This window comes from Heliangelus exortis, chromosome Z, assembly GCF_036169615.1.
Source record: "Heliangelus exortis chromosome Z, bHelExo1.hap1, whole genome shotgun sequence".
Lineage (NCBI taxonomy): Eukaryota > Metazoa > Chordata > Aves > Apodiformes > Trochilidae > Heliangelus > Heliangelus exortis.
This window is the reverse complement of record NC_092454.1, coordinates 72,321,544-72,345,510: the sequence shown is the minus strand read 5'-3', so window position 1 is coordinate 72,345,510 and position 23,967 is coordinate 72,321,544. Positions and strand designations below refer to the sequence as shown.

General features: G+C 38.0%; 1 protein-coding gene across 4 annotated transcripts in view; it reads left to right on the top strand.

Moving 5' to 3' along the window:
• Positions 1-23,967, top strand: part of KIAA0825 (KIAA0825 ortholog) — a 232,423-nt gene that overhangs the window by 55,207 nt on the left and 153,249 nt on the right. For all 4 annotated transcript variants that reach the window (XM_071731888.1, XM_071731889.1, XM_071731887.1 and 1 more), the window contains exons 5-9: positions 9,951-10,121; positions 19,224-19,318; positions 21,064-21,291; positions 22,313-22,578; positions 23,799-23,949. In XM_071731888.1, the coding sequence (XP_071587989.1) occupies positions 9,951-10,121; positions 19,224-19,318; positions 21,064-21,291; positions 22,313-22,578; positions 23,799-23,949 (911 nt within the window). The remainder of the gene's footprint in view (positions 1-9,950; positions 10,122-19,223; positions 19,319-21,063; positions 21,292-22,312; positions 22,579-23,798; positions 23,950-23,967) is intronic.

The window sequence follows — 23,967 nt, the reverse complement described above, 5'->3', positions numbered from 1 at the left end:
TCTTGATAAGGCAGAGATATGTCACAGGCAGCTGTGTATAGCCAGCTCAGGCTACAACTAATTTGTGCAGGAAAAAATTAAATCAGGAGGTAAATTATTTCATGATTGCTCATTCCCAAAAGAGTTGGGCATCACTCTGAAGAAAATATCAAATAATTGGTTTCAGGCCATGTCAGACTCATACAATTCCCTTCACTAATGGCTATGTGAGGTAGCACCAGGCCTCAGGGGTCACCCAAGGACTGAAAATAGCTTAGCACCAGGCACAGCAATAGAGAGACAGAGCACATAGGAAATGAAGTGGCAATAAGTGCAATCTATAGGGGAAATGTGCTTCACTTGGAGTTTAATATATTGGCTTAGATTCTGGCAGTAAGCCATGCAACAATTGTTTACCTTTTTGTCAGCATCTGCATCTGTTCTCTTTAGTAAACGGCACTTAACTTTCAGTCGGTAAACGATGGAATCAATAACAACTGTTAAGGGATTTCCTGTCCTTTTTTTTTTTTTTTTTTTTTTTTATATTCCATAAAAAATGCACGCTACAGACAATGTTTGCCTTAGATTAGCAAGGAGCAGACATTAGCAGGGTCAAAGGGATTTGGTTGGGAACATTTTACAGCTTCTCAGGTTTGCAGTAATTGTGTCTGTGTGATTTGAATGTATTTTGTAACCTATCCAAATTAAATAGTTTAAAAAATGGTTGCATGCAGTAATGAAGACGATTTTTTATAATTATCTTAAGTACTGTGTGTAGAAAACTGCTGGCACTGTTTGTAATAATTTAGTTCTGTGTAATACTGTGTATTACATCTGCTATGCAGAAATATTAAGTTGCCTTTTGCATTATGAGGAAATTAGTGATTATATCCAGCAGTACTAATTATTTAAACCTAGTAGTTACATTAAAAAACATAGCACCAACAGGCAGTTTGAGAAAACTGGGAGCAGATGTCCATAAAATTTGAGTATATCATTACTAAAGGCAAGTGAAAGAGCAATACAGTTTTTATATACAAGCTCTGTTTGGGAGATAGTGTGCAGATGAATGCTGTCATAAATGCAAGATTGTTATAATAGTTATAGCATCACTTAAAAGTTAATATCACTGAAACACAGGAACACATTATTGTTAGTGGAATTTATGGATCTAACTCCCTCTGCACTGCTTGAAAAAATTTACCCCTTGAAATATCCCTATACACAGTGACTATCAGCAGCTGAGTTCCTGTTACTTTATTAGGCTATTTCTTCTCAGATTTTAACAAAACCTTAGTACCATTTATGAGAAGGCTTTGCTATTTGTGCGCAGGTTGACGGTAGATTTCAAGCTTAATATTACATTTTTTCCTTTTTTTTATTTCCTTCCTCATACAGCTTTATTAGATTAAACTCCCCGACATTGCTTTGTCTCGTCCCACGTAGAACAATATTGTAGACCTATCTTATATGAAATTAAGCCTTATAAATAGGGGCAGGGGAATGATATTTAATGTATTGGGAAGGTGTTTTATAGTAAAATTGATTAAAAGGGTTTTAAACCCTTGGTTCCTGCTGAGGGAGAAATCCCCACTGTAATCACTGAAGAAGGCAGGCATCAGGTTGCTTTCCAAGGATCCCATCAGGAGTCTCAGTTTAGCCATGTGGCTCTGTACCCTGAGTAGTAAGGCTAATTAATCTGAGAGCAGGGCTGTCATAGTGCAGCTATTCTTGAGCATCCACAGCCACCTCACCTATGATGCAGGGATTTCTCCACCACACTTTACTGTGTCACATCCCAGGATGGGTTGGAATGAGCAGAATTAGCCATCCGAGTTTTTTTAGACACACTCAATGCCACGTTGTTTAAAGCATGTAAGGTGCCACACTCTTATTTTTTTGCTCTCTTTTTTAAGAGGAAAAAAAAATAATAATGAAAGTTGGATTATAGTTATGGGATTCATTTATATGCCTATTTTCTTGTGCCTTTTGAGATTTTAAATGCTTCCAGGCTATAACCAAGGAAATTGGAAACACTTTATTTAATGATTTCAATAGCTGCAGCTTTGAGGAAAGTACCTCTCTTGAAATTTGCTGTAAAAGCACAAGTTAGCAGGTGTACACAGGTCATTTTGATTTAGCAGTCTTATTTCTCATGCTACTTCATTTTTAGAGATATGGGCAAATCTTTTTAGTTGATGAGATAAACACAGGTGTCTTGCTACTGGATTTGGGTGTTTAGGAGAAGCTCAGGTATTATGGTCAAGAATCTTACTGAGGGTGTTTCTTTCATTCTGTGTTTCTTGGAAAATGCTTCAAATAACTTAATTAGCTGATTTAGAATTCATATAGGCACTTCTCAACTTCATCACTGGTGAAATGGAATTCTCTAATACCATCTTTTTTATTCCTAAGAGCTCCCAAGCAGTCACACTGTTACTAGAAGATGTTATAGTTTGGTGTTTACTAAAAGGTGTTATAGTTTGAACCAGAACAGAAGCAATTTTCTTTATAATAATTTTACTCTTCTGTTAAGTCTCTTCCAAGTAACTTTCTGAAATTAACAGTGTGTTTTCCTGTCAGTGTCTGCATCTAGGACTGTTCGTAGTTATGGCTGAAAAATGGTGTGCAGCATGAAGGCCACTGCTTGGTTCTGAAAAAACATTTTATGCTCCAGAAAGACATGGGAGTAAAGGGGCCAAGGTGTAAGGCAGGTAAATTCACTCAAATGAAGGACAGAAGATGAAGCATTAATTTAAGTGGTAGTGTAAAAGTGTAGAAAAGTGTCCATATAATGAAAAATAAGCAATCTTCAGTTATTCAGTTTGGAAACAAAATTAAGATGATAGGATAGCAGAGATTTCTATAAAATGAAGGGAAACACTACAAAAATAAACAGGTGTCCATAGCTGATTCTTAAAACTAGTTAGCATCAGGTGAAGCTAGAAAATGAAATCTTCAAGCAAACAGAATGATTCTTAACCCTGGGTGTAGGTAAAGTGTAGAACTTTTTTCCACAAGATTTTATAGATGAAAAAATGCTATATGGGGTGAAAGGATAACTTGGCATTATAGAAACCCACTAGAGGTTTTTAATATATCCCACATCTTGTCTGTGGAAGCTGCCCAGATGCAAATGATCAAGAGCTAGGCAAACTCTTTAAAAAAAATAATGCATATAGTTTCCCTTTTTAAATTTTATTTAGTTTTCCCCTTTCAGTCACTGTTCAGGTCCAGGACTGTAATGAAAGACTTTGAAGCTGAAGCCAGTGTAGCTACTGCTATGATATTATGCTCTTATGTTTATGGTATATGAGAAGCTTTTTTCTTAGACACTGCTATTTAAAATGCTTGTAATTATTCAAACTATATGTGTTTGGCACTAAATTTGCTGATAATTAGTCCAAGTGAAAAATAATTTTTCGTTACAAAAATTTTACAACCAAATTTTACAACAAAACTTATGTAAAGTTACCATTTACTTTTTTTTGGAGTTTTGTGGTTTTCGTACTCCAAGAAAAATGTTCAGTCATGCATTTTTATGGTTTGTAGACAGAAGGAGTTGTTTGCCAGCTAGTTAAGCTAATTTTTTTTTCTGAGCAGCATTTCAAGCCTAAAATGTAACAATAAAAATAATTTAAGGCAGGATTCTTATCTGCAGTTTAGAAGTTCTGAGGACCTCTAAGTGCTGTTGAAGGTCTAGGTAAACAGCTATCTGGTATGTGTGTGCAACTTCATCTACACAAAAAAAACCCATTTTTGCTGCTTTCTTGTGAATCTTTCATAAGTGTATCACAAAATCTAGTTGTTCAAAATTATGATAGCAGTGCTTACATTTTGTAGGATGTGTTTGCACTATCTAGAATTATCAGCAGCTTAATCTAAATATTTATTGTTAACCAAAAGTTATCATTTGTGCAATGAAGCCCTATCTATGTAGGTTACTCATCCTTGACTCTTTCAGCAGAAATTTGTTTCTGACTTTCTATTTAGGTTTTCCATAATCTGTGTGTATTTTCTGTATCTTTCCTCAAATTACATCATATCTTCTAAATTTCACAACTGCTAAGAAAACATGTTTGAGTTCAGGACATTTGAAAATGCAACAGGAGGGTTTTTCCTTATGGATGGTAGAACCTTTCTGGTGTAAATCACATGGATTAATTGTGTGTTAATGAATGCAAGACCCATGAATTTCATGTTATATGTTAAAACACCATTTTGAGAACTAAATTAGTATTTGGGTTGCAAAATAGACAAGGATAAAACAGAAGCTTGGACTGTTTTGAAAGGGTGCATAGAAGAACATCAAGATTTGTGCTTTATTATTGGCAGATGTTTATCAGAACTTAACACTGTCTTATATCAGAGAATATGGCACCTGGAATATTTTGTTTGTTTCATTTATTTTTACATTTTTTTACTACCAAGCATTCCCTCCCAATGAATAACTTTTTTCTATTGTTCTCTTTTCTATTGTTCTCTTTTCTATTGTTGTGGCATCCATGCCTTCACTCAGGGTGTCACCTCAGGTATGTAACATCTACACTGGCCACATTTCATCCTTAGGCTTGCCAGCATTTGAGGCTTCCCTGCTGCTTTGGAAAGGACCAGGCTTCTGTCACTTCTTGGTTGCCTTAAGACCTGGTGTAGTCTGTCTTTAACACCTAGTTTAGCAGGATGGTTGATCAGTCAGGTCAGAGTTCTCATTATTCCCACCTCCTGAAGAGTAGTAGTATGCTTCTATCCAGATACAACCAGCCAGATGGTTCATCATAAGATGAAATGCTTCCTTCTGTAATTCTGACATATCCTTCAGGTGTTAGGAAAGATTTTTCAGCATCAGCCTTTTCTGCTGAAAGGAAAGGCCAAACCTGAAAATAAGTGCCCCCAGTTTCTCTGATGCTGTATGACTGCCTTGACACCAATGTAGTCTGGCAAATCATGCTGGGGACAGAGTGGCTGAGAGCAGCCAGACAGAGAGGGACCTTGGAGTCTGGATTGCCAGGAAGGTGACCAGGAGCCAGCAGTGTGCCCAGGTGGCCAAGAAGGCCAATGGCATCCTGGGCTGGCTCAGGAACAGCGTGGCCAGCAGGTCCAGGGAAGGGATTCTGCCCCTGTGCTCAGCCCTGGGGAGGCCACAGCTTGAGTCCTGTGTCCAGTTCTGGGCCCCTCAGCTCAGGAAGGATATCGAGGTCCTGGAGCAGGTCCAAAGGAGGGCAACCAGGCTGGTGAAGGGACTCGAGCACAGGCCCTATGAAGAGAGGCTGAGGGAGCTGGGGGTGTTGAGGCTGGAGAAGAGGAGGCTCAGGGGAGACCTCATCACTCTCTCCAACTCCCTGAAAGGAGGTTGGAGCCAGGGGGAGGTCGGGCTCTGCTCCCAGGCAGGTATCAGTAAGACAAGAAGCCATGATCTTAAGAATTTCTTCCTAATATCCAACCTAAACCTCCCCTGGCAGAGCTCCAGCTCTGCCAGGGGAGGTTTAGGTTGGATATTAGAAAGAATTTCTTTCTGGAGAGGGTGCTCAGGCATTGGAATGGGCTGCCCAGGGAAGGGGTGGATTCTCCATCCCTGGAGATATTTCAAAAGAGCCTGGATGTGGCACTCAGTGCCATGGGCTGGGAACCACGGGGGGAGTGGAGCAAGGGTTGGACTTGATGAGCTCTGAGGTCCCTTCCAACCCAGCCCATTCTAGGATTCTGTGATTCTATGGTTTGATAGACATTTAATGTTAATTTTAGCAAAGGCTGCCTTTTTTCTATAAGCAAAGCTCTCTAAGAATCACCTTGTTTGGATGTTAGACTCCAGTTGCCTGTCATTTGATGGTTGGGCTGGTATGTCAGCTTGCCAGAGGAAATTAAGTACCCTTGATGTCTCCTCTGCCTCTGTGTCATAGAAGTGAAGACTACATATTTTCTAAATTCAGTGATGTAAAGAGGTTGAACATTTTGAGCACATTCCTTTGATTCCAGATCTGTGTAGCAAGCCAGCAAGACTTATTTCTGTGTGCAGGTTCAAGTCAATTCGAGTAAAATCTTTTGTCTTTTCTACCTCTTCTGACCCCACCACCCCACAGACTAGGTAACAGAAGCCTAAAATACTTTCTCTTTTCCAGAAATAATCTGTTCTTCTTTGGTTTAGGGTGAAAACTGATGGTCCTTGAGAGCTCTGCAACAGAGGCCTGGGTGGCAATGGTGCTTAATGACGCAGCCTCTTCTGGGGCTTCCACCTCAGCTTGCCCAAGAGACCTATTTCCAAGGCTTGGATCTTCAGTCCCTGCATGAGCTCCATCATAAGTGTCCCCATATCCATGTCCACCAGAGCTGTGGCTGTGACAGGTCATGGGCCCCATTGATGCAGACAAGCTCATTGAGCTTGAATCTGCCTTATCAGCATGTTCCTGCCCAATGTTCACTGAGCTGTGTCTGCCTCTTGATTACCCTGACTTTTACTTAGTCCTGATCCTGCCCCCAAGCTGCAAACTCACTTCCTGGCTCAGTCTCAGCTTTGCACCATCACCATGTGCTTGGCTGATCTTCTGGATCCTTGGTTGAAACCCGACTGTCACCTCTGGGTCTGCTCTGTTTGCCTTGTGTAGGAACTGTGGGATGGGACCCTGGCTGGGATGAAACCTCTTCTGGTGTCCATGTTCCTCTCTTCTGTTCCCTGTCCCACATGGAGCACCCAGCATCCCTGACACTGTGCCTGGTTGGGATCTTTTTTCTTGCATCTAAAAATAGCCATTATGCTGGTTTAGAATTTTTCTGCTGGCAGATTTGGCCTCCAGATCAGTTCAGAAATCATGAGCATAGGCAGTGGTTTTGCACAGGAATATTTTTGTGATTTGTGTTTTACACAGGAGGAAGACTGAGGCTGTGTTCAGGAGCTCAGAACCTTTCCTTAGCCCTCAGTATTTCTTTAGCTCCTCACCTCACCCCTGTTTAGAATAACATTTGCAAAATTGGTTCATTAGCACATTGATAATGGCTGTATGGTCCACTTTGTCTCTCTGTAGCCTCTATGCCAGCCTTTCTGTCCCTTCTCAGGAATTTTTCCTATGAGGTAGTCCTTAAACAGGAGGTCAGGAGATGTTGTGGAGGGTTCACTGATTTATGCAGCTCAGGATTCTGTACATGGACTAAACTATGAATTAAATGAAACATGGAATTAAACTGGGGCTTGCAGAAAAAAATCAGGTTTAGAAGAATAATAGCAGCTGGTAAAGGAAGTTGATTTGTGTCAGGTAACTTGCTACCTGCTTCCTTCTATTCTGCAAGCAGACTGGAATGCCCTTGCTCACTGTGATTCCTGGCAGGCTGGGATCAGCTTCATGGATGTCACCCTGTGCATGGTCCTGTGTGCAATGTGCAGGGTGCTGTCAGCAGCTTTAGACCATTTTCATCACAGAGGGATGTCACCATGTGTCTCTGAAAATCATAAGCCATGATGCTTTCAGTAACTTTTCCAGAAAAAATATCCAGTGCTCTGTGGGTAGGGCTGATTTTCCTCCAGACAGATTCATGACATGGTAGAACATATATCACAGTGAATCCTCATGTGATTGTTTCACCTGCTTATCCTAGAGTCAGCAATTCTCAGGGTGTTATATTTATTACATGGTGATCTTTCTGTTTTCTAATGCCTTTGTCTTGACCATCTTCTGGCCTCAGAGGTTTGCACTTCACTTTCTGTTGAACTGGATCACCATGTTCTCACTGCCTGCACTTCACAGGTTTCTGATGAGCTCCAAATCTGACTGATTCAAGGGATTTCAACTTTATGCTTCAGGCTTCTGTGAATGCACTGAAAGAACTGTTCTCTTATCTCCTTTCCTCTTGACCGTGGGGGCTGGTTGCTTATCAGATAACTGTGCAAATGTCTGTGCCTTTTTATCAAAGGCAAAATTTCCCCTGTGCTTACCTCCACTTATTCCTGACTTTTGTATCAAATTTTAAGTCAGCCATGAAATTAACCCAGTAATCTTGCCTGCCTTCAAGGGTCTCAAATGTTGTCTGTGCTTCACAACCTGAAGGCCTTTTCTAGCTGTTTGTAGAACATACATGGTATTAAATAGTAACCTTTTGCTCTGATTATTATATCAGTGTCTGTTTGCATATACTATAATATGATTAGTCATATATGAAAGTGTTCTCTCAACTTCTTAATTGCATGAAAAAAAAAAACCCAGACATCTTTGAACTTAATATCTTCAGCTTCCATCTGAAATATACTTTGAATAGTTTGGTAATATATTCTAAGGGTAATTTTACTGGGGCATACCTTTGACTCTTAGGTCCGCTTCCTTTTGGTCTGAAAACAATATTGCTTGGGGCAATCAAATAATTGGAAGGTTTCTTTGTTCTTCAAGAGAGGGCACAGGAGCATCACCAGGTTTCCAGATTATAGGAGACAGAACTAACACTCCATTAATTTTTATGATGTGATTTGTGTTACATCTTGGATCTGTTACTTCTGGCTGTCTGCAGACTCAGGCAGTCATTTCAGTTTGTATTATATATATTATATATATATTTGGTTTATATATAGTTTATATATTCAGTTTTATATAGTTTATATATATATATATACTCAGTTTATATTATCCAGTTTTCAGGTAAAGGAGAAAAATCCTCTGAAAAAACAGACTGTCTTTTTTTTGGAAGTTTAAGACTTAAAATTGGAAATCCAGTGATACAGATATTTACTTGTTATTGAGAGAGACAAGGCACTAACAGAGGCAATTATTCATAACACTCTCTATTGCCATTCTTAGAAATGCAAGGGACTAGCATGAATACATCTGTTTCAAACTTTGAGGAAATTCAGATGTGGATGCAAAACTTGCAGTTCAATCTCCAAGGCTGCAAAACTGGAATAGCAAATTAGAGAATTTGTATTCAGAGCTCAGCTTTGCTACTTAGATCTATGTCTATTTAAAAGTGATTCGTGAATAGCTAAAAAAAAAAATAATCTAGGAACTTTGAGGAAAAAGAGTGGTACTGAGTGCTTCGAAATTGCAAAGGTAAGAGAGATTTGAGACATAAAAGTACATTTCAATCAATTTCTATTTGCTTTCGACTTTCAGAGCTTCCCTTTCAAACTACTCTGGCTCTCACTCTGACACTTTCCACAGAAACTGTTCTGCTGATGTTACATCTGCAACAGAACTGCATAGGAACATGGTACCAGCTCACTGCAGTTTGCATAGGAGTGCAAATTTGTTACGTTTGAAGAAGTTATGGAATTAAAATACCTAAAACCATGTGGTTTGGTAATACTGAATTAGAAGCAGCTCACAGTCTTTTATAGTCTGACTGTGCTTAAATCAAGAGTTCCCTGGTTGATGTGACATGATTATATGTTATGATTGCAAGTGTTAACCTTTCAAAATAAAATGTTCAGTTTCCTTCTTTTAAATACCAAATGCTTATAGGTATAATACTTGCTGATATTTGTATTATCCCTGACAGTCTTACTTGTTTTCAGACCCCACATATTTAAAGTTGTGGAGGGCTAGATTGATGTTTCTTTTCACTCAGATGTCATATTCATCAACTGTATTGTGCTAGCAGATTGTTAAACAGACAAGGTGACTTGCAGAGTGACAGTGTAGTGATGTGATGTCCCAAACCATTAAAATACAGTAATGATGTGGGTTTTTTCCTTTTCTTCAATCAGTATTTTTTTTTTCTGTAGAACACAGGTGAGAAGATTTGTCTGTAGGGCTGTTGCTTGGAAAAAAAAAATTCAGTTAATCAGTAACAAAATCTGGAATTCAGGTGTTGCTTCACAAATAGTTCAGAAAAGCCAAAGAATTTTGGAGTTCCTCATGTAACTATTTTACAATAAGTTACACCATGCTATGACAAAAAAAAAAAAAAAAAAAAAAAAGAAATTACTTGATATAATGTATTTTCTTCCATAATCAGTTTTTCAGGATCATTTTAAAAGGTATTTTATGATTTTACAGCCTCCCAAGAATACAACAAAAAAGGAAGGAACTTCTGCTTAACATTGTATCAACTAAAATGTCTTTCTCAACTTACCAAACTCTTTTTGGTGATGGAAGAAAAAATTGAAGAGCTCTCTGCAGAAATTCTGCTGGTGCCTTCCTTTACAGAGAAGAACAAGAATGTTCAAGGTAATGAATGCTTTTCCTTCTTTATTTATGCTGCTTTCTGCAAAAAGACAATTTTACATGATTTTCAATATTAATAATTTAGTTTATTTCATTGTGCTTTATAAAAAAGTTTAATGCCATATCCATTAAAATCTCTTTGAAATATGCAGAAATTCATGTGAGCAAAAATAACTTGTGGAAAAGAACTGATAATTGTGTGTAAATTTGTAATGTACAGTATTATTGAGGGAGAATCACAATGAAAAACTTTCAAACTGTAACATAATACCTCCCATTTAATTATCTATAAAATTCTGTGTCTCATATACAACAAAACAAATATGTAGTCTGAATTGTTTGAAACTGTGATAGTTTCTAGACTTGTCCTTTTAATCTTCCTTTTTTCAAGAGGGAAAAACACTGACTTGAACTTGAGTTTAATTGATCTTAGTAAGCATGCAAATAAATATTTAAATATATAGTTCTGCTTTTACCTGTGCTTCTCACAAACAATAATATGTACTCTGTTTGCTGTCACACTTATCCCACTGCCTTCAGTGGGTATTTTAAAGAAGTGGCCCCTCCATCATAAAGTAAACTGCTGCATGACCAAGCTTCAACTTTTCATCTGCTTTAGATTCCAAGCTTACTCCCTTTTTCATCTAATTGCATTCATGTCACACGAGGAGAACCTCAAATTCAGCTGAATAACACCTTCCAGGTCACAGTATGTTCATAAATGTTCTTCTACTCTGCTGCTTCTGCCAGTAGAGAGATTCCAGGTCACCAGAGAGCAAGTGGTTTCAAGAGCTTTGATTATATTGCAGGAAAGGATCAGACCAGAAATGAGGGCAGGCTGCTCAGGGAGAGAGGGTAGGTGGAGTCAAATATTCAGTATCCCTGTAGTCAAGCTGCAGGCAGAGAAGAAAGGTGTTTGGGGAATGTGGTCTCACAATGCTAAAATTGTTAAAAAAAAAAGTATAAAAAAGGTGATATAAGAAGAGTTCCGAGGCACACGTTTTGTTGATTGATTCTTCACCTGAAATACAGACACTGAATTAAGGAAATACAGTTTAATCTATGTACTTCTAGAATATACATCAAAATTCAAGTATAATTTGCATCCAGGTTCAATTTTTGCCATTGGTTTCAACGTATTTTTGCCTCTTTAATCTCCCAGGTTTGCCATTTCTCAAGAAATGCCAAACTATTATACATAGTCTTTTACATCTTATGGCCTTGTTCTAAAAAGGGGTGTTATGGTAAATGTCTCACAGAGGTAATGTGGAGGATAGGATATACATGAAGTAAGGAAAATCTTAGATGCTTTTTAAAATTATTATTTTTATTATTATTATTATTATTATTATTATTATTATTAGTAGTAGTAGTAGTAGTAGTAGTAGCAGTAGTAGTAGTAGTATATCCTGTGTTAAAAAAAAATAATAAAAAACTCCAGAATCAGGGGTACTTGACATGCTTAAATAACTGCTCTCCAAGACATCTGATCTCCAGTAATTCAGAGAACTTAATAATTGCAATATTAAAAAGAAATATTTTACTTTCCAGGAAGTGTGTTTAGGACTTTATCCTTCAGGCATTTCTCCAAGCTTAATTACATTCAGAACTGTTCCTTAAAAGTGTGTTAATCCTTCTTCTTTGAGGAATAGTCTTTTAGTCTGATCACTGCTATAGCAAATAGATTCCTAAACCTCTACTTGATCAAATCTGGATGGGGAATATTACTACTCTGGTAGTGGGTAGAAGGCCTGCTCTAAGGATAACATGAAATTCCTTTTACCCTGAAACAGAGCTGAATGTCTTACAGGTGATGTTAGTGAAGTCATCAGAGATTTGTTGGTTTTGCTGTTCTGATCAGGTGGTTTTTATTCACAAAACTTTGCACCCTTATGTCAGTTTCTGGCGAATGCATGAAGAGAAGACATGGTCAGAGAAATTTTTGACAAAAGCCTGGCTGAAAGGATTTATTGGTGTTATTTTCACTTCCTACTCTCAGAAATCTCAGTTGTAGGGATGAAGTGAAAGATGATTTGATATGGGAGAATGAGAGCTATGTTCCCTGTAGTTCCAAGTTCTTTTAAGTACCAAAAGGGATTTAAGTTTTTCTCTGTTAATGTCCTATATTGGTCTGATAATCTTATTTTTTTCACTAATGAAGGCTGAGTCTTGTTGAGAAGGATGTTAGAATCAGAACACATTGTAATATGTGACTCGAAAATAGAACGTCCATCTTCTGTACTTATTTAGAAGCATTCTTGCTAGAAATCTTGTTTAATTTTATAGAATATAGGGTGCAGATCTGTCCAGACCAGCCTTAATTTAACTCGGGTGCCAGCATCAGGTTTGCCACGCAGCACAGGCTGAAGAACCAGCCTCAGAAACTGAGCAACTCAGCCCAGATTGAAGCCTGTGCCACACTCACTCTTCCCTGGTTTAAATCTAAATTGGGTGTCCCCAAACTACCCCAGAGTCACTGCAGTGTGAGCATCTCTGAAGTGTCAGTCCTCTGCAAGTAGAACTGCTGGTAAATTATGGGGAGCTGGCCAAGTCATAAAAAGAAGGCTAATATCCAAGTGAGCTGAAGTTTCCCTAGGCATCTCATAGATTGGAACCTTGCACTTGCTTCCTTTTCTTTTTGGTTGCTTTTGGTATTCACGGGAGCCTTTTTATCTATGTAGCTCATGCAGAGATGCAACAAAAATAATGTTTTTTCATGTGCTTGTGTCAAGCGTTGCGTTTATGTGTATAGCTGTTTCAATGGCAGTTTTAGTTGATTTTTGTTCAGCATATCCCATAGTACTTCAATCCTGATACGTAGAACGTGTGTAAAGTTCCATCAGAAACAAAGTAGTTCTTTGGATGGTTCCTCTTTTTAAATTTTTTTTTTTGTCCCAAAGATGGCATCTGAGTTTTATCTAAACCTGACGGTTTCTTGGCCCTCATTTTTCCCTAAACCCAGCGATGACAAAGAGCAATGGCTGCATAAATTGGATGTAAGAAGAACACTTAGGGTTTATCACAGAAGAATCAAAGATTTCATATCTTCTGACAGATTGTTTGTACTCTTAGGGGGTCTTAAGAGGGGTCAAATGGCTTCTAAGAGTTCCTTAGCTAGATGGTTAAGGGATTGTATTAGGGAGGCGTATGTAGTTAAGGGTAAAGAGGCTCCCAGGGTTTGTAAAGCTCATTACACCAGGACTAGAGCTGCTTCTTGGGCGGAGAGGTCGAAGGCTTCCACATTGGAAATTTGCAAGGTGGCCACCTGGGCTTCTCTTCATACTTTTTCATTGCATTATCTCTTGGATGTAGTCTCTTCTGCGGATTCCGCTTTTGGTAGGAGGTTGCTTGTGAACCAAAAAAAGAACAGTGAAGAAAAGAAAGACGTGTAGTTCACAGTTCTAGCTGGCAACAAGACAAGTTTCTTTGCAGTGTGCACAATGGAATCCTATGAAGACCAATTTAGGTGGTTGAAAATAGATGTTAGAGGGAAGTACTGCCTACCAGTGTTCTCTGATGGTAACCCCATGGCAGACAATAGCACCAAAGGAAGCAGTGAACCAGAGTGAACTCTGCAGGGAGATGGATGTAGAGACCTTTTTTAGGTGATACAGATAGTTCTCCGAGTTCAGTTTAAGAGTTCCATATCTGGCACCTTCTGGAATATATTCAGAATCCTCATTTTCCCAAATAGTTTTGCACAGATTGAAAAAAATTCTATGAATTGCATTTTCCACTCTAAACTTTTTTCACAGTTCTCTGCCCAGTTCTTCGTGATTTTATTTTTGACTTTTCTTTTCCAGACTTAATTTAGCATGTATTCCTCAATGAGCAGTATGTACTTGTCAACTTTTGCCCTTTTTAAACTATATTTGCACTGTCTAAGCACAATTAAAAAGAGGGCAGTATAAATACACATTTTATCCACCACCCTTGTAATGTTCGAGTTTTCTCTTAAATAAAGTAAGAGAAAAGCACAAAAAGTTCTCAGAATAAAAAATGATGATGTGGGTTTTTCCCATTCCTGGACTTAGTGTGGTTTCTAGTCAAGACTGCTGCTCTACCTGTCTGTGGAAAGCTGTTCCTGTTTTTCCTAAGATTTACAGAACATTTATTCTTGGTGTTGCAAAACCTTGTTTCGTTCCACTGCAATCAATAGGCTTCAGAAAATTAAAGGATTAACCACCTTCTTTTTCATCTTGACTGGACATTTACCCCTTTATTCTGAAGGTATCTTGTCATGCCTACTGTGATGAGATAGTCTACTTCTCTATTTACACTCAGCTGCAATTCCTGAGGTGTTCTGACATACCTAGCCCATGCAGCATCCCCAGGGTTATTCCTTTTGAAGGAATCTAGAACATTCAGCTACAGTCAGGGGTTATAAGCAGGAGATTTTAGTTTAGAATCCTGCCAAATGGCATTCTCTTCCCCTCTTTAATGTAGAATTCTCTACCCTCTGGCTTTTCAGAAGCCTCTTGTTGAGACTTTTAAAAAATCAAAAAACATCTAACGTACTTTCATCTGTCTCTCGGTTTTTCCATTCCAGTGAGAAAGGTGAACTGTGGATAGATCAGATAATGAGTACCAAGAAAAGCTTTTTCCAGTTGGATCTCTTTGAAAACACTTTGGGCAAAGTTGTCAAGCCCTTAGGTTTATGAGATTTGCCTCAGGGGACTGGGAAGATCTGCAAAGGTCTTTCCTTCACAGCATAAGAAGAAATCCTTTACCTCCATTTCTGGAAAATGTAATAAAAGGAGTGTGGTATCAAGTGTGTGAGGTGCAGCCTCAGACTTTGAAGCTGTAAAGATTCAAGAAAGAAAGGCATGATTTTTCGCTTTGGTCTCAAAACAAGATGTTTAAGGAGCTTTTTAGGAAATGGGTAGCTTCTAAAGATCAATCCAAAACAAAGATGGAGTTTGCACTCTGAGAGAGTCTAATTTCTAATTTGTGTTACTGCTGTTTGCTCAGACAACAAATAAAAGGTCCCTTATGGGAGATTTTATTGGAGAAAGCAGGAGGTGTTTCAATTTACATCTAGTCAAATGTTTTTTGTTTCTTCTGCTTCTATATGTATGTGAGGAAGGTGGAAGTGCTATTTCCCATTTCTGCAAGACATATTATTTCCAGTACAGTTTCTGGCTGAATTGAACTTGTGAGCCATTTCAATGACACTTTTATTTACCTTATTCACAGTTAGTGAGCTGTCACACAAGAGTTTTCTTTGATGCTTTGCAAGTTGATATCCCAGTGACAGTTCTTATGACCTGACATACTATAAGAAACACAGGATAGATGTGGAATTTTGTAAGAAAAAAATAATTTGATAGAACATCTTATAAGGAAGAAAAAAAAATTACATTAAAAATGCAAGAGGCCTCACTGTCATCATCATTACAAAAAAGTAAAAAAATAGCAACTTGGAGAAAGAATTAAATACATTGAAGACAAAGGGTACATAAGGCAGGAAAGATTTGCTCTAAAGAGAAGAATAAACCCAGTCAAATCTTAATATACATACTGAAAGCAGGTTGGAGAATTTTGATTTTAAGTGAAACCCTTGATACAATCTTCTTTTGAATATTTACTACAAAAATTATTCTAGCTGCCTGGCTGGTAAACTGAAGAAGACACACAGGTTTGTAGATTAATCAGTTATGAGGTTTGTAGAACACCATTTTCAAGAAAGATACAGCAAGGATTCATGATTGATCCAGTCTTCTCAAACAAGTCTCTCTCTTTCCTGCTTTGGAAAGGAAGCAAATGTGAAAAATTAAAATGTTTTTCTCCAGCCTCCATCTTCTTCTTTCAAAACATTCACTTCTTTCAGCTCTGCAGATTCTGTTCTCTAAGCAGCCCTATGAGAAGGACTGCACACATTTATATTTATCTGTACAAATGGAGACCTGGAGCTTGGGAGAAGAGAGGAGCCAAAGAATTTGTGTAGAAAGCTGTGTCTAGTTTTCTAGGCAGGGATTTTTGCTTTTTCCCTTTTCTTTGCCTGCAATGTCCAACTAATTTGGGCTGAGTTACTTCACTACAGCAGCTCCACTGGTCTCTTGGATAAAGCTGCTGTTTTATTTTCCAGGGGAGTTTGCTGGTTAGGGCAAGACAGAAGACGAGAGAGGAGGACAGGGTAATTTGATTTGTGTCTCAGTGGACACAGTGTCTGGGAGGAAGTTTTGTGCTGGCATCTGAAATTCAGAGGTTTTGAGGATGTGGGGGGCTGTGTCTAGTCTGCAACAATCAGTGAAAAGCTTGAAGAGAGTCCTTAATAGCTGGAGGTTAGACTGAAGAAGATGAGGATAAAGTTTAGCTAGATGAGATCTGGGAAAAGCAAAAATTTGGGAAACTGAAGGAACTAGGTAAAACCTCACAGACTTGACCTTGGGGCTTCTTTGAGATGTCCAGAAAAGGTTTTCTGTATGTATGAGCTTGTGTGCACATAGACAGAGGTGTATGAATACAGGGCAAGAGTGCCCAGGGGGTTATTTAGAAAAGAAGGTGGGGATGTCTACTAAAATCTGTGGCTTTAAAAATTAAGGGACTTTTAAAACTACTGATGCTGGTGGAAACATCAGTCAGTTGTTCATCTCTGGTCCCAGAGATGCAAATCTACAATCAGCTACATATCTGTCTGTCTCAGCTTTCAGTTCTTAACAGGTAAGGCAGCAATTCCATGCATGCACAAAGATTATTAAAAGTTTTATTTAAAGTCTTGTTATAAAAAATTACAAATAGCTGACCTAAGTGGTGGCCATACAAGAACGTAATATACAGATATTCAGTTGTGCTGATAGTTGCAGTCAGATGTCTTATCTGCAAAAAAGGTGACTTGCAAGGGAAATCAAGGCAATGTTAAGATAGAAAGCACAAAATAGAAAAGAGGGAAGGTATTCAGTTAAGTGTTTTTCATTTTGGAATAATTTTTAAAGAAATGTGTCGGAAACTTCACCCTAATATACACTAAAATGTATTGAAAAAAGCAGTAAGGTTGTGGTTGTCTGTAACACCATATTTTGAATGAGCAGGGAGCTAGGTGACCTGGTTAGTCCCTTCAGTTTTTTTATTCTACCTCTTTGTCTTTAATTTTTCACACCTCAAATCTGATTTTCCCTGATGATGGAAATGCAGACCCATGAAGCTTTAGAATGCTGTGTAAGTACAGAGTGTTAATTTTCAGAGGGTGAGTTGTTTAGGGGAAAGATAAAATCCACTTTGTTTAAATGAAATCCTATGTATTTGCAATTACTGAGTATTTTTTTAGGAGAAAAGAAAGCTCTTTAAACTTTGTCAATGTTTACTACCAATAGCTTCAGGTGACTGAAGACCTTAAAGTTTATGCTTGGGTGATAATCTTTAACAATGCTTGACAATACCCATCGTTCAAAACTTCTTGGTTTTTATTTCACAGGAGATACATTCATTAAGGAACATTGGCACCTGCATGGCTTACCAACTTTATGCTAGGAGATGGATTTTTAAAGTAACATTGTTTGGTTTTATTCTCTTTTGAAACACAAACTTACAGAATCACAGAATGGCTGAGGTTGGACGGGACCATCTGGACCAACAGCTGCTCACACAGGGACAATTGCCCAGGACAGCTGCCCAGGGAAGTTTCTGTCTCTGGAGATACTCAAAACCCACCAGGATTTTGCCATCCTGTGCAGCCTGCCATAGGTGAAGATGCTCTATTGAACTAGAGGATTGCCAAAGGTCCCATCCAACCCTTAGCATTCTGTGACTCTGTGGTTCTTCCACCAAGGGTGTATCTTCCTTTCTTCAACCTTAGCCCCTACTCTCTGGGATTCTTGAAGGCCAGTCTTGCTAGTAAAGACCTCATACTTCTTTATCTGTGTAGCCAGGGCCTCCATCTCAATGAGCAGTGATCCCACATTTTCAGTAGTCTTCATTTGTCACCTGTGTACTTGCAGAAGCCCTTCTTGTCTTTGACATCCCTGCCCAGACTCAGTTTCATTTGGACTTCAGCTTTCCTAACTTTGTCCATGGATGCTCAGACATTATTTCAGTGTTCCTCCCAGGTTACACATCCTTGCTGCTACCCTCTGTGTGCTTCACTTTGTGTCCCAGTTTGTCTAGGAACTGATGTTCATCCATCCAGGCCTCTTGCCAGTATTTTTTTTACAACCCTCTTGCAGCTTGGAGGTGATGATCTTTGAATATTAATCTACTTTATTGGGCCCCCACTTCCATCCTTACCCCATGGGACTCTTCCAGCCAGATCTCTGAAGAGGTTAAAATCAAGTTGTGAGCTTGCATTTCACCTTCCTCCCTGCTCTTGGCTATGCTGAACTCCCCAGTCTCATGGTCACTGCAGACAAGTCTGCCTTTCACCTTCACATTCCCAGTTCCCATCTTTTTGTGATGAGGATGAGATCCAGCAGAGCAGGTTTCCTGGTTGGCTCCTCTGACACTTGGTGAAGGAAGTAATTATCAGGGCACTCCAGGAACCTCATGGATTGGTGGAAATATTGATTAAAGTTATATTTAGCCCAGGTATTGGCTTGTCCTTGTCAAAACTGAGGGAATATTCCCATTACTCTAAGATTTATCAGTAAGCTTTGTGCCAGCACTTCTTAAGGAGCTTCACTTGTTCTTGTTCCTGTCACCATTGTTTTCCTTACAATAACTGTACTAATTAACTGTCTTTTTATTCTTATCATATTGGCATTTCCAAATAAGTAAAAACTATAAAAATACATTAGTGTGCAATTCATATAATTTATTGAACAAAGAACAGAGATTAACTTCTACACAGCTGTTCTAACATTATCTGTTCTCCATGGGAATAGGTGACTGCACAATCAGTATAAAAATGAATTAATGACAAAAGAAACTATATTTTACACATTATATGTGCTTTTGTATAAAATATGAATAAAATGGGATGTGGATTTCATCATGTTATATAAAAGGAGCTGTGTATAACCTGAATTTGACTTTATCATAACATTAGTATTCCACTACATCTTGTTGAGGGGTTTTTTTATGCTTCATATTGATATATCAGAAGGTGTTGTAGGCTGCTGACTTTTCTACAGAATTAATCTTAACTTTGATCCCTTTTATCATACTGTGCAGGAGTTCTGAAGAAAGCTGGTGGGGAGCTTTTAATAGGAGAAACTAGAGCAAATGAAACCAGTGTGCTTCCTGAACAGTTACTTCAGGTAGAAGAGGTGAGCATGAAGAGAGTCCTGCACTTTGCAGGGGATTTTCTTTTGTCTGTGTCTCTGGTGGAGTCTGTCATCACGTTCATTATAAACACCTCATGCCATAAGTTCATTGTTTAGGTGCTGCAATTAGTTTTAGGCACAAAGCCTCAGTTAAGGTGGAATAAAAATCTTAAAGCATTTGTGGAGAAGTGGTTGTTATCTAAGATTCAATAGCAGCAAAGTTTTAACATCAGATACATGAGGTATGTCATCACAAAACAGTAAAAAAATGTTAAAATATGATTGCTTTCTTCAGCATTAAATTTATTGTAAGATATAAGAATCATAAAAAAAAAATTTAAAAATCTACCAAGTTCTTAGCATTTTATCATAATGAAGCTTCCTATAGGGGTAAATTCTCACATGATGTCTGGATCCTTTGATACTAACAAACTTCTTTGTAAAAAGCCTTGTAGAATGTACGTACAAGATTAAGTTTTAGTCTACCTTCCATTTACTACTAAACAAAGTTTTTGTTGTTTCATTTAGGGGACCTAACAAGTCTGATATTTTGCAATAGTGGAATTTAATTTCCTAATGGCTGAATTTTAAAGCTGAAATGACTTTTTCAAATGGACTTTGAATCAGTTTGAGGCTGATGTTCCTGTGTCTTACAGGCTACGAAGAGCAGAATTCAGAGAAGGTTGAGATTTTCTTGACACAAGTTTGTTGTTGACTTTTTTTCTTTTATAAATGAGGGCTCCCAACAAATGGGTGTCTGGAGAATGAGGAGGGCTGCTTCTGTGCTACAAGAGTGTTGGGAGTGGGGAAGGGGAGAGGGAAGTTGCTAAATTGGAGTAAGCTGGAGGGGCTCCACTTTGTAACCCTGCATTGCCTCCCAGATTGGTTTTATTGCTGCAGCTTGCCAGGAATCCTTATTTTCTTTTCTCCTACTATGTCCTCATAGTGGGGATCTTTCCTGTACATCTTAGGTCATTAAAAACTTTCTTGCAGTTCTCACTGGCCACTTCTGGTAAGGCTTAAGTCTGCTGTATTGCATATGAGTGGTGCAAAGCAAGAGGAAAATGTGGAAAAGTGGAAAAGTAATGACATCCAACTGTGTCTACACAACTGTTGAGCTTCAGATAACTTCAGAAGTCTCTGTTTACAGGAGGCAGGGGACTGATGTTAACCACAGTTAAAGCCAGCCCTACCTAAAAGCTAGAAATCTCTATTTAAACATTTTAATCTCTGCTAAATCCAGCTCTGGAGAATTGAAACCCAGTGTGGTTGTGTTAAAACCAGGTTCCTTAAACGTGTGCCATTAATATTCAGTTACTTCCAGTTAATTCACCTTGCAGTAGAAATTGTTACAGGGTATTTATTGCTGGATTGCTTGTTGAACTATTGCAAGTGTTTGTAAGTGCTTTTGACTTTGTTAAATAGATGCCATAAAAGAGTATAACTAATGTAAATATGAAGCATGGCTCTTAGAAAGTAGTCTTGTTTCAACTGAGTCTTTTATAAATTTATTTCTTAAAAGGTTGTTGGCAAATCTAAAATTGTTCTTCATGTTCATTTTTATTGTTTATGTTATTATTGTTATGCTTATAATATGATTTCAGGGCTAACAGACTATGTATTAATTATTAAAATGAATTTCAGAAGGTGATGGTGTCCTTTAATTTAATTACAGATGTTTGTGTAGGCTTCAGAGAATAATAACTCAGGGATGAATGTGATTTGTTGTGTATAAATATGTATTTCAGCCTATTTTCCTGAATTTTGGCTGGAGAAATGCATTTAAAGACCTGTCGTCTTCCGTGGCTCATTGTATAACAATAGCAATTGAGGATTTTTCAACTAAAATTCTCCAACACGAGCAGAAGGAAGAGTTTTCAGCTGCAGGCTATGCAATGAGTCTTGTAAACAACCAGCAAATGAGGGAGTCCTGGGGAGCAGTCCAACAGGAGGAGCAACCAAAACGAATTGCTAAGGCAGGTATCAAAAGATCTGAAGTTTGAGGGGAGACAGGATGCCAAGGCTGTTTGCCATCTACACTTTGAAGTACTTACAGTACCATTAATATTCTGTATCTTATATAAATGGAATTAAGAAGAAAGTGAGAGGCATTACAATATGAGGCTGAACGGAGCTTTTATACAATAGCCCATAGTCTGTACTTGAAAGAATTAACTTTTAAACTTTGCTGGCATTATTTTTTTCATCCCAAAAGTTCTAAGGCATTCTGATTTGTATCTGCTCTGCTACCAACTGCTTCGATGGGAAAATGCTGAAAGCTTTGAAGCACAACTATAAAGGGATTTCCTGTATTCATATCCTTAGACATTTAACTAATCAGCATGGCCAGTAATGTGGACACATTAGGGTCCTTTGATTTGGCTGAAAGGTCATTTGTGACAATAAATGAGATTGTTTTTCTAAGGGAGTATGTGTTTAAAAGTTACATTTATTTAGTAAGCCTTGCAACTGTTCTAGCAAATTTGGAATGCTGTTAATGAATGCTTGCTTAAAATAACACGTGTGCTTTTGGGAGGTAATTTTAAGGTATGCATTTACTAAGTGTATGTATTTACAGTGTATGCCTTTACCAAGAGATGACAAGTTTGTTATCAAATTCTTTATTAAGAAGTCGTATATTTTTCAAAATAAAATAGTCTTTAAAATTATCTTTTTTTACAAGGAATTAGCCTTATGTTTTGAATGTACTTATAATGAAATCATAAACAAAATCAAGGCATTACCAGCATAATATGGTTTTAATTTTTCTCCCAATATATGTTATGCAGCTTTAAGGAAAGAAAGAATGAAATAATAATTCACTGGCTGTGGATAAACATTTCTCCCCTGTATATAGGAATGAGATGTTTATAAAGCTGCTTTAATATATTTATGTTTAATGCCAATTTCATTTTTCAAGAATCTGACCCTAGTGTGTATAAATTAAACAGTGCTGTCAGAATACAAATAATTTGATGCCACGTTTATTTCCCTCAGTTTTGTTCTGACATCATGGAAGAACTTGACACGTTGCTTCCACTGGCTCTGGCATGCAGAGATGATTCCCTTCAGGAAATTAGAGCAAACTTTGTAGAAGCCTGCAGCAAAGTGGCAACAGCTGTCCTGGCAAGACTGGAGGAGAAAAGCAAAGATGTTCCCTCCAAGGCTCCCCTGCAAGACTTGTATGCTACCCTTTCCACAGCAATATATGTCTTTCAGCATTTTACAATGTATAGCAACTTAATGAAAGAAACCAGCAAAAAGTGAGTCCCTTTTACTTATAATGGTTGATTTCAAGCATCAATAATACAGACCCTCATTCCACTTTGGTGATACAGTAGGGTGGTAGTTTTCCAAATTGCATCATATTTTTTAGGACATGCTCTGCGTGTAGTCTTTATGGGAAGACCTGAATCAAAGCTATTGATAATCTAAAGCAGCCATTGCAAAACAAATTATTTATGTTTAAGGTCTGGATTTGATTTGCAGATCAATATTTTTTATTTATTAAGCTTGAGTAAATAGGATTGTCCAGTGAACTGGATGTACTCTGCTCTCATATAAATCGAGGGCTAAGGCCTTAATTTCCTTTTCTGACCTTTGCAATAGCTGAATTTTCATAAAATCTGATTTAGCACATAGCAATCTTAAGAGGAGAGTATAAATATACATTATTGTGCTTTCTCCTTCCACCATCTGCATTCAGAGATGTGAATAAACGCATTCAATGTAGTTTTAGAATTTATTTTTCATTGCATGCAGAATAAAAACCAGAGAATATATGAAGTACTCGTGTAAAGACTAAGACAGTGTTTGGCCAAGGAGGGCAATATAGCTATATTTGCTGCACTTTTACAAGATTTTGACTGAAGATACTAGGAATCTCTTTATTGGTCCACGTGTTTCTGGCCATCTGTAATTTAAAAGCAGAAACTGGGACTTTCAGGAGGGAGTCCTCAACCAGTTCATTTTTCAAGGACTGTGTTATTTCTAAGGGGTTGTATGCACTACTGAGCTACTTTTCCTCTGGTGTTTTACTGTCTCCTGCATGAAGTTAATGCTCAGTAATTCAATTTATGTGTATTATCAGAGAGGTTTGGTATATACCTACCAAAATAATCAACTGGTGCCTGTGGCTTTGTTTTCTTTATCACACTTAGTGCTGATGCAATTATGCTTCAACCCAGAACCTCACAACCACTGCGTGACAAATGTACTTTTTTCTCAGAAAATAGGATGAAGTAATATATCTCCCAGGGGCTTGGTTATGTGAGAGTTCATGGGTGAGCAGATATATTTTTAAAAAAACTTGTAAAACAAAAGCTAGATATTTCCAAAAGTGAATGTTAGGCTCAGACCCTGGCACTGAAAGGAAATGGATGATTGATACCTAATAATCAAAACCATTTGTGGTGCTGGGGATTGTTACCTCCTACTGCACAGCCTTTCAAACTTTGCCTCTTTGATCATTCTCTCTGAACAGACCCCTGTTCCTAGTGCCTGTCCAGCAGTATCAGGAATTCATCAGCCTTCTCCAGTTTCAAGTTACGAACTACTGCGTCAGAGTTTGTGCTACAAGCATTTTACAGGATGCTGAGAGCCACCACTGGGATGACTACAAAGCCTTTTATGAGGTGTGAGGTTAAGTTTGC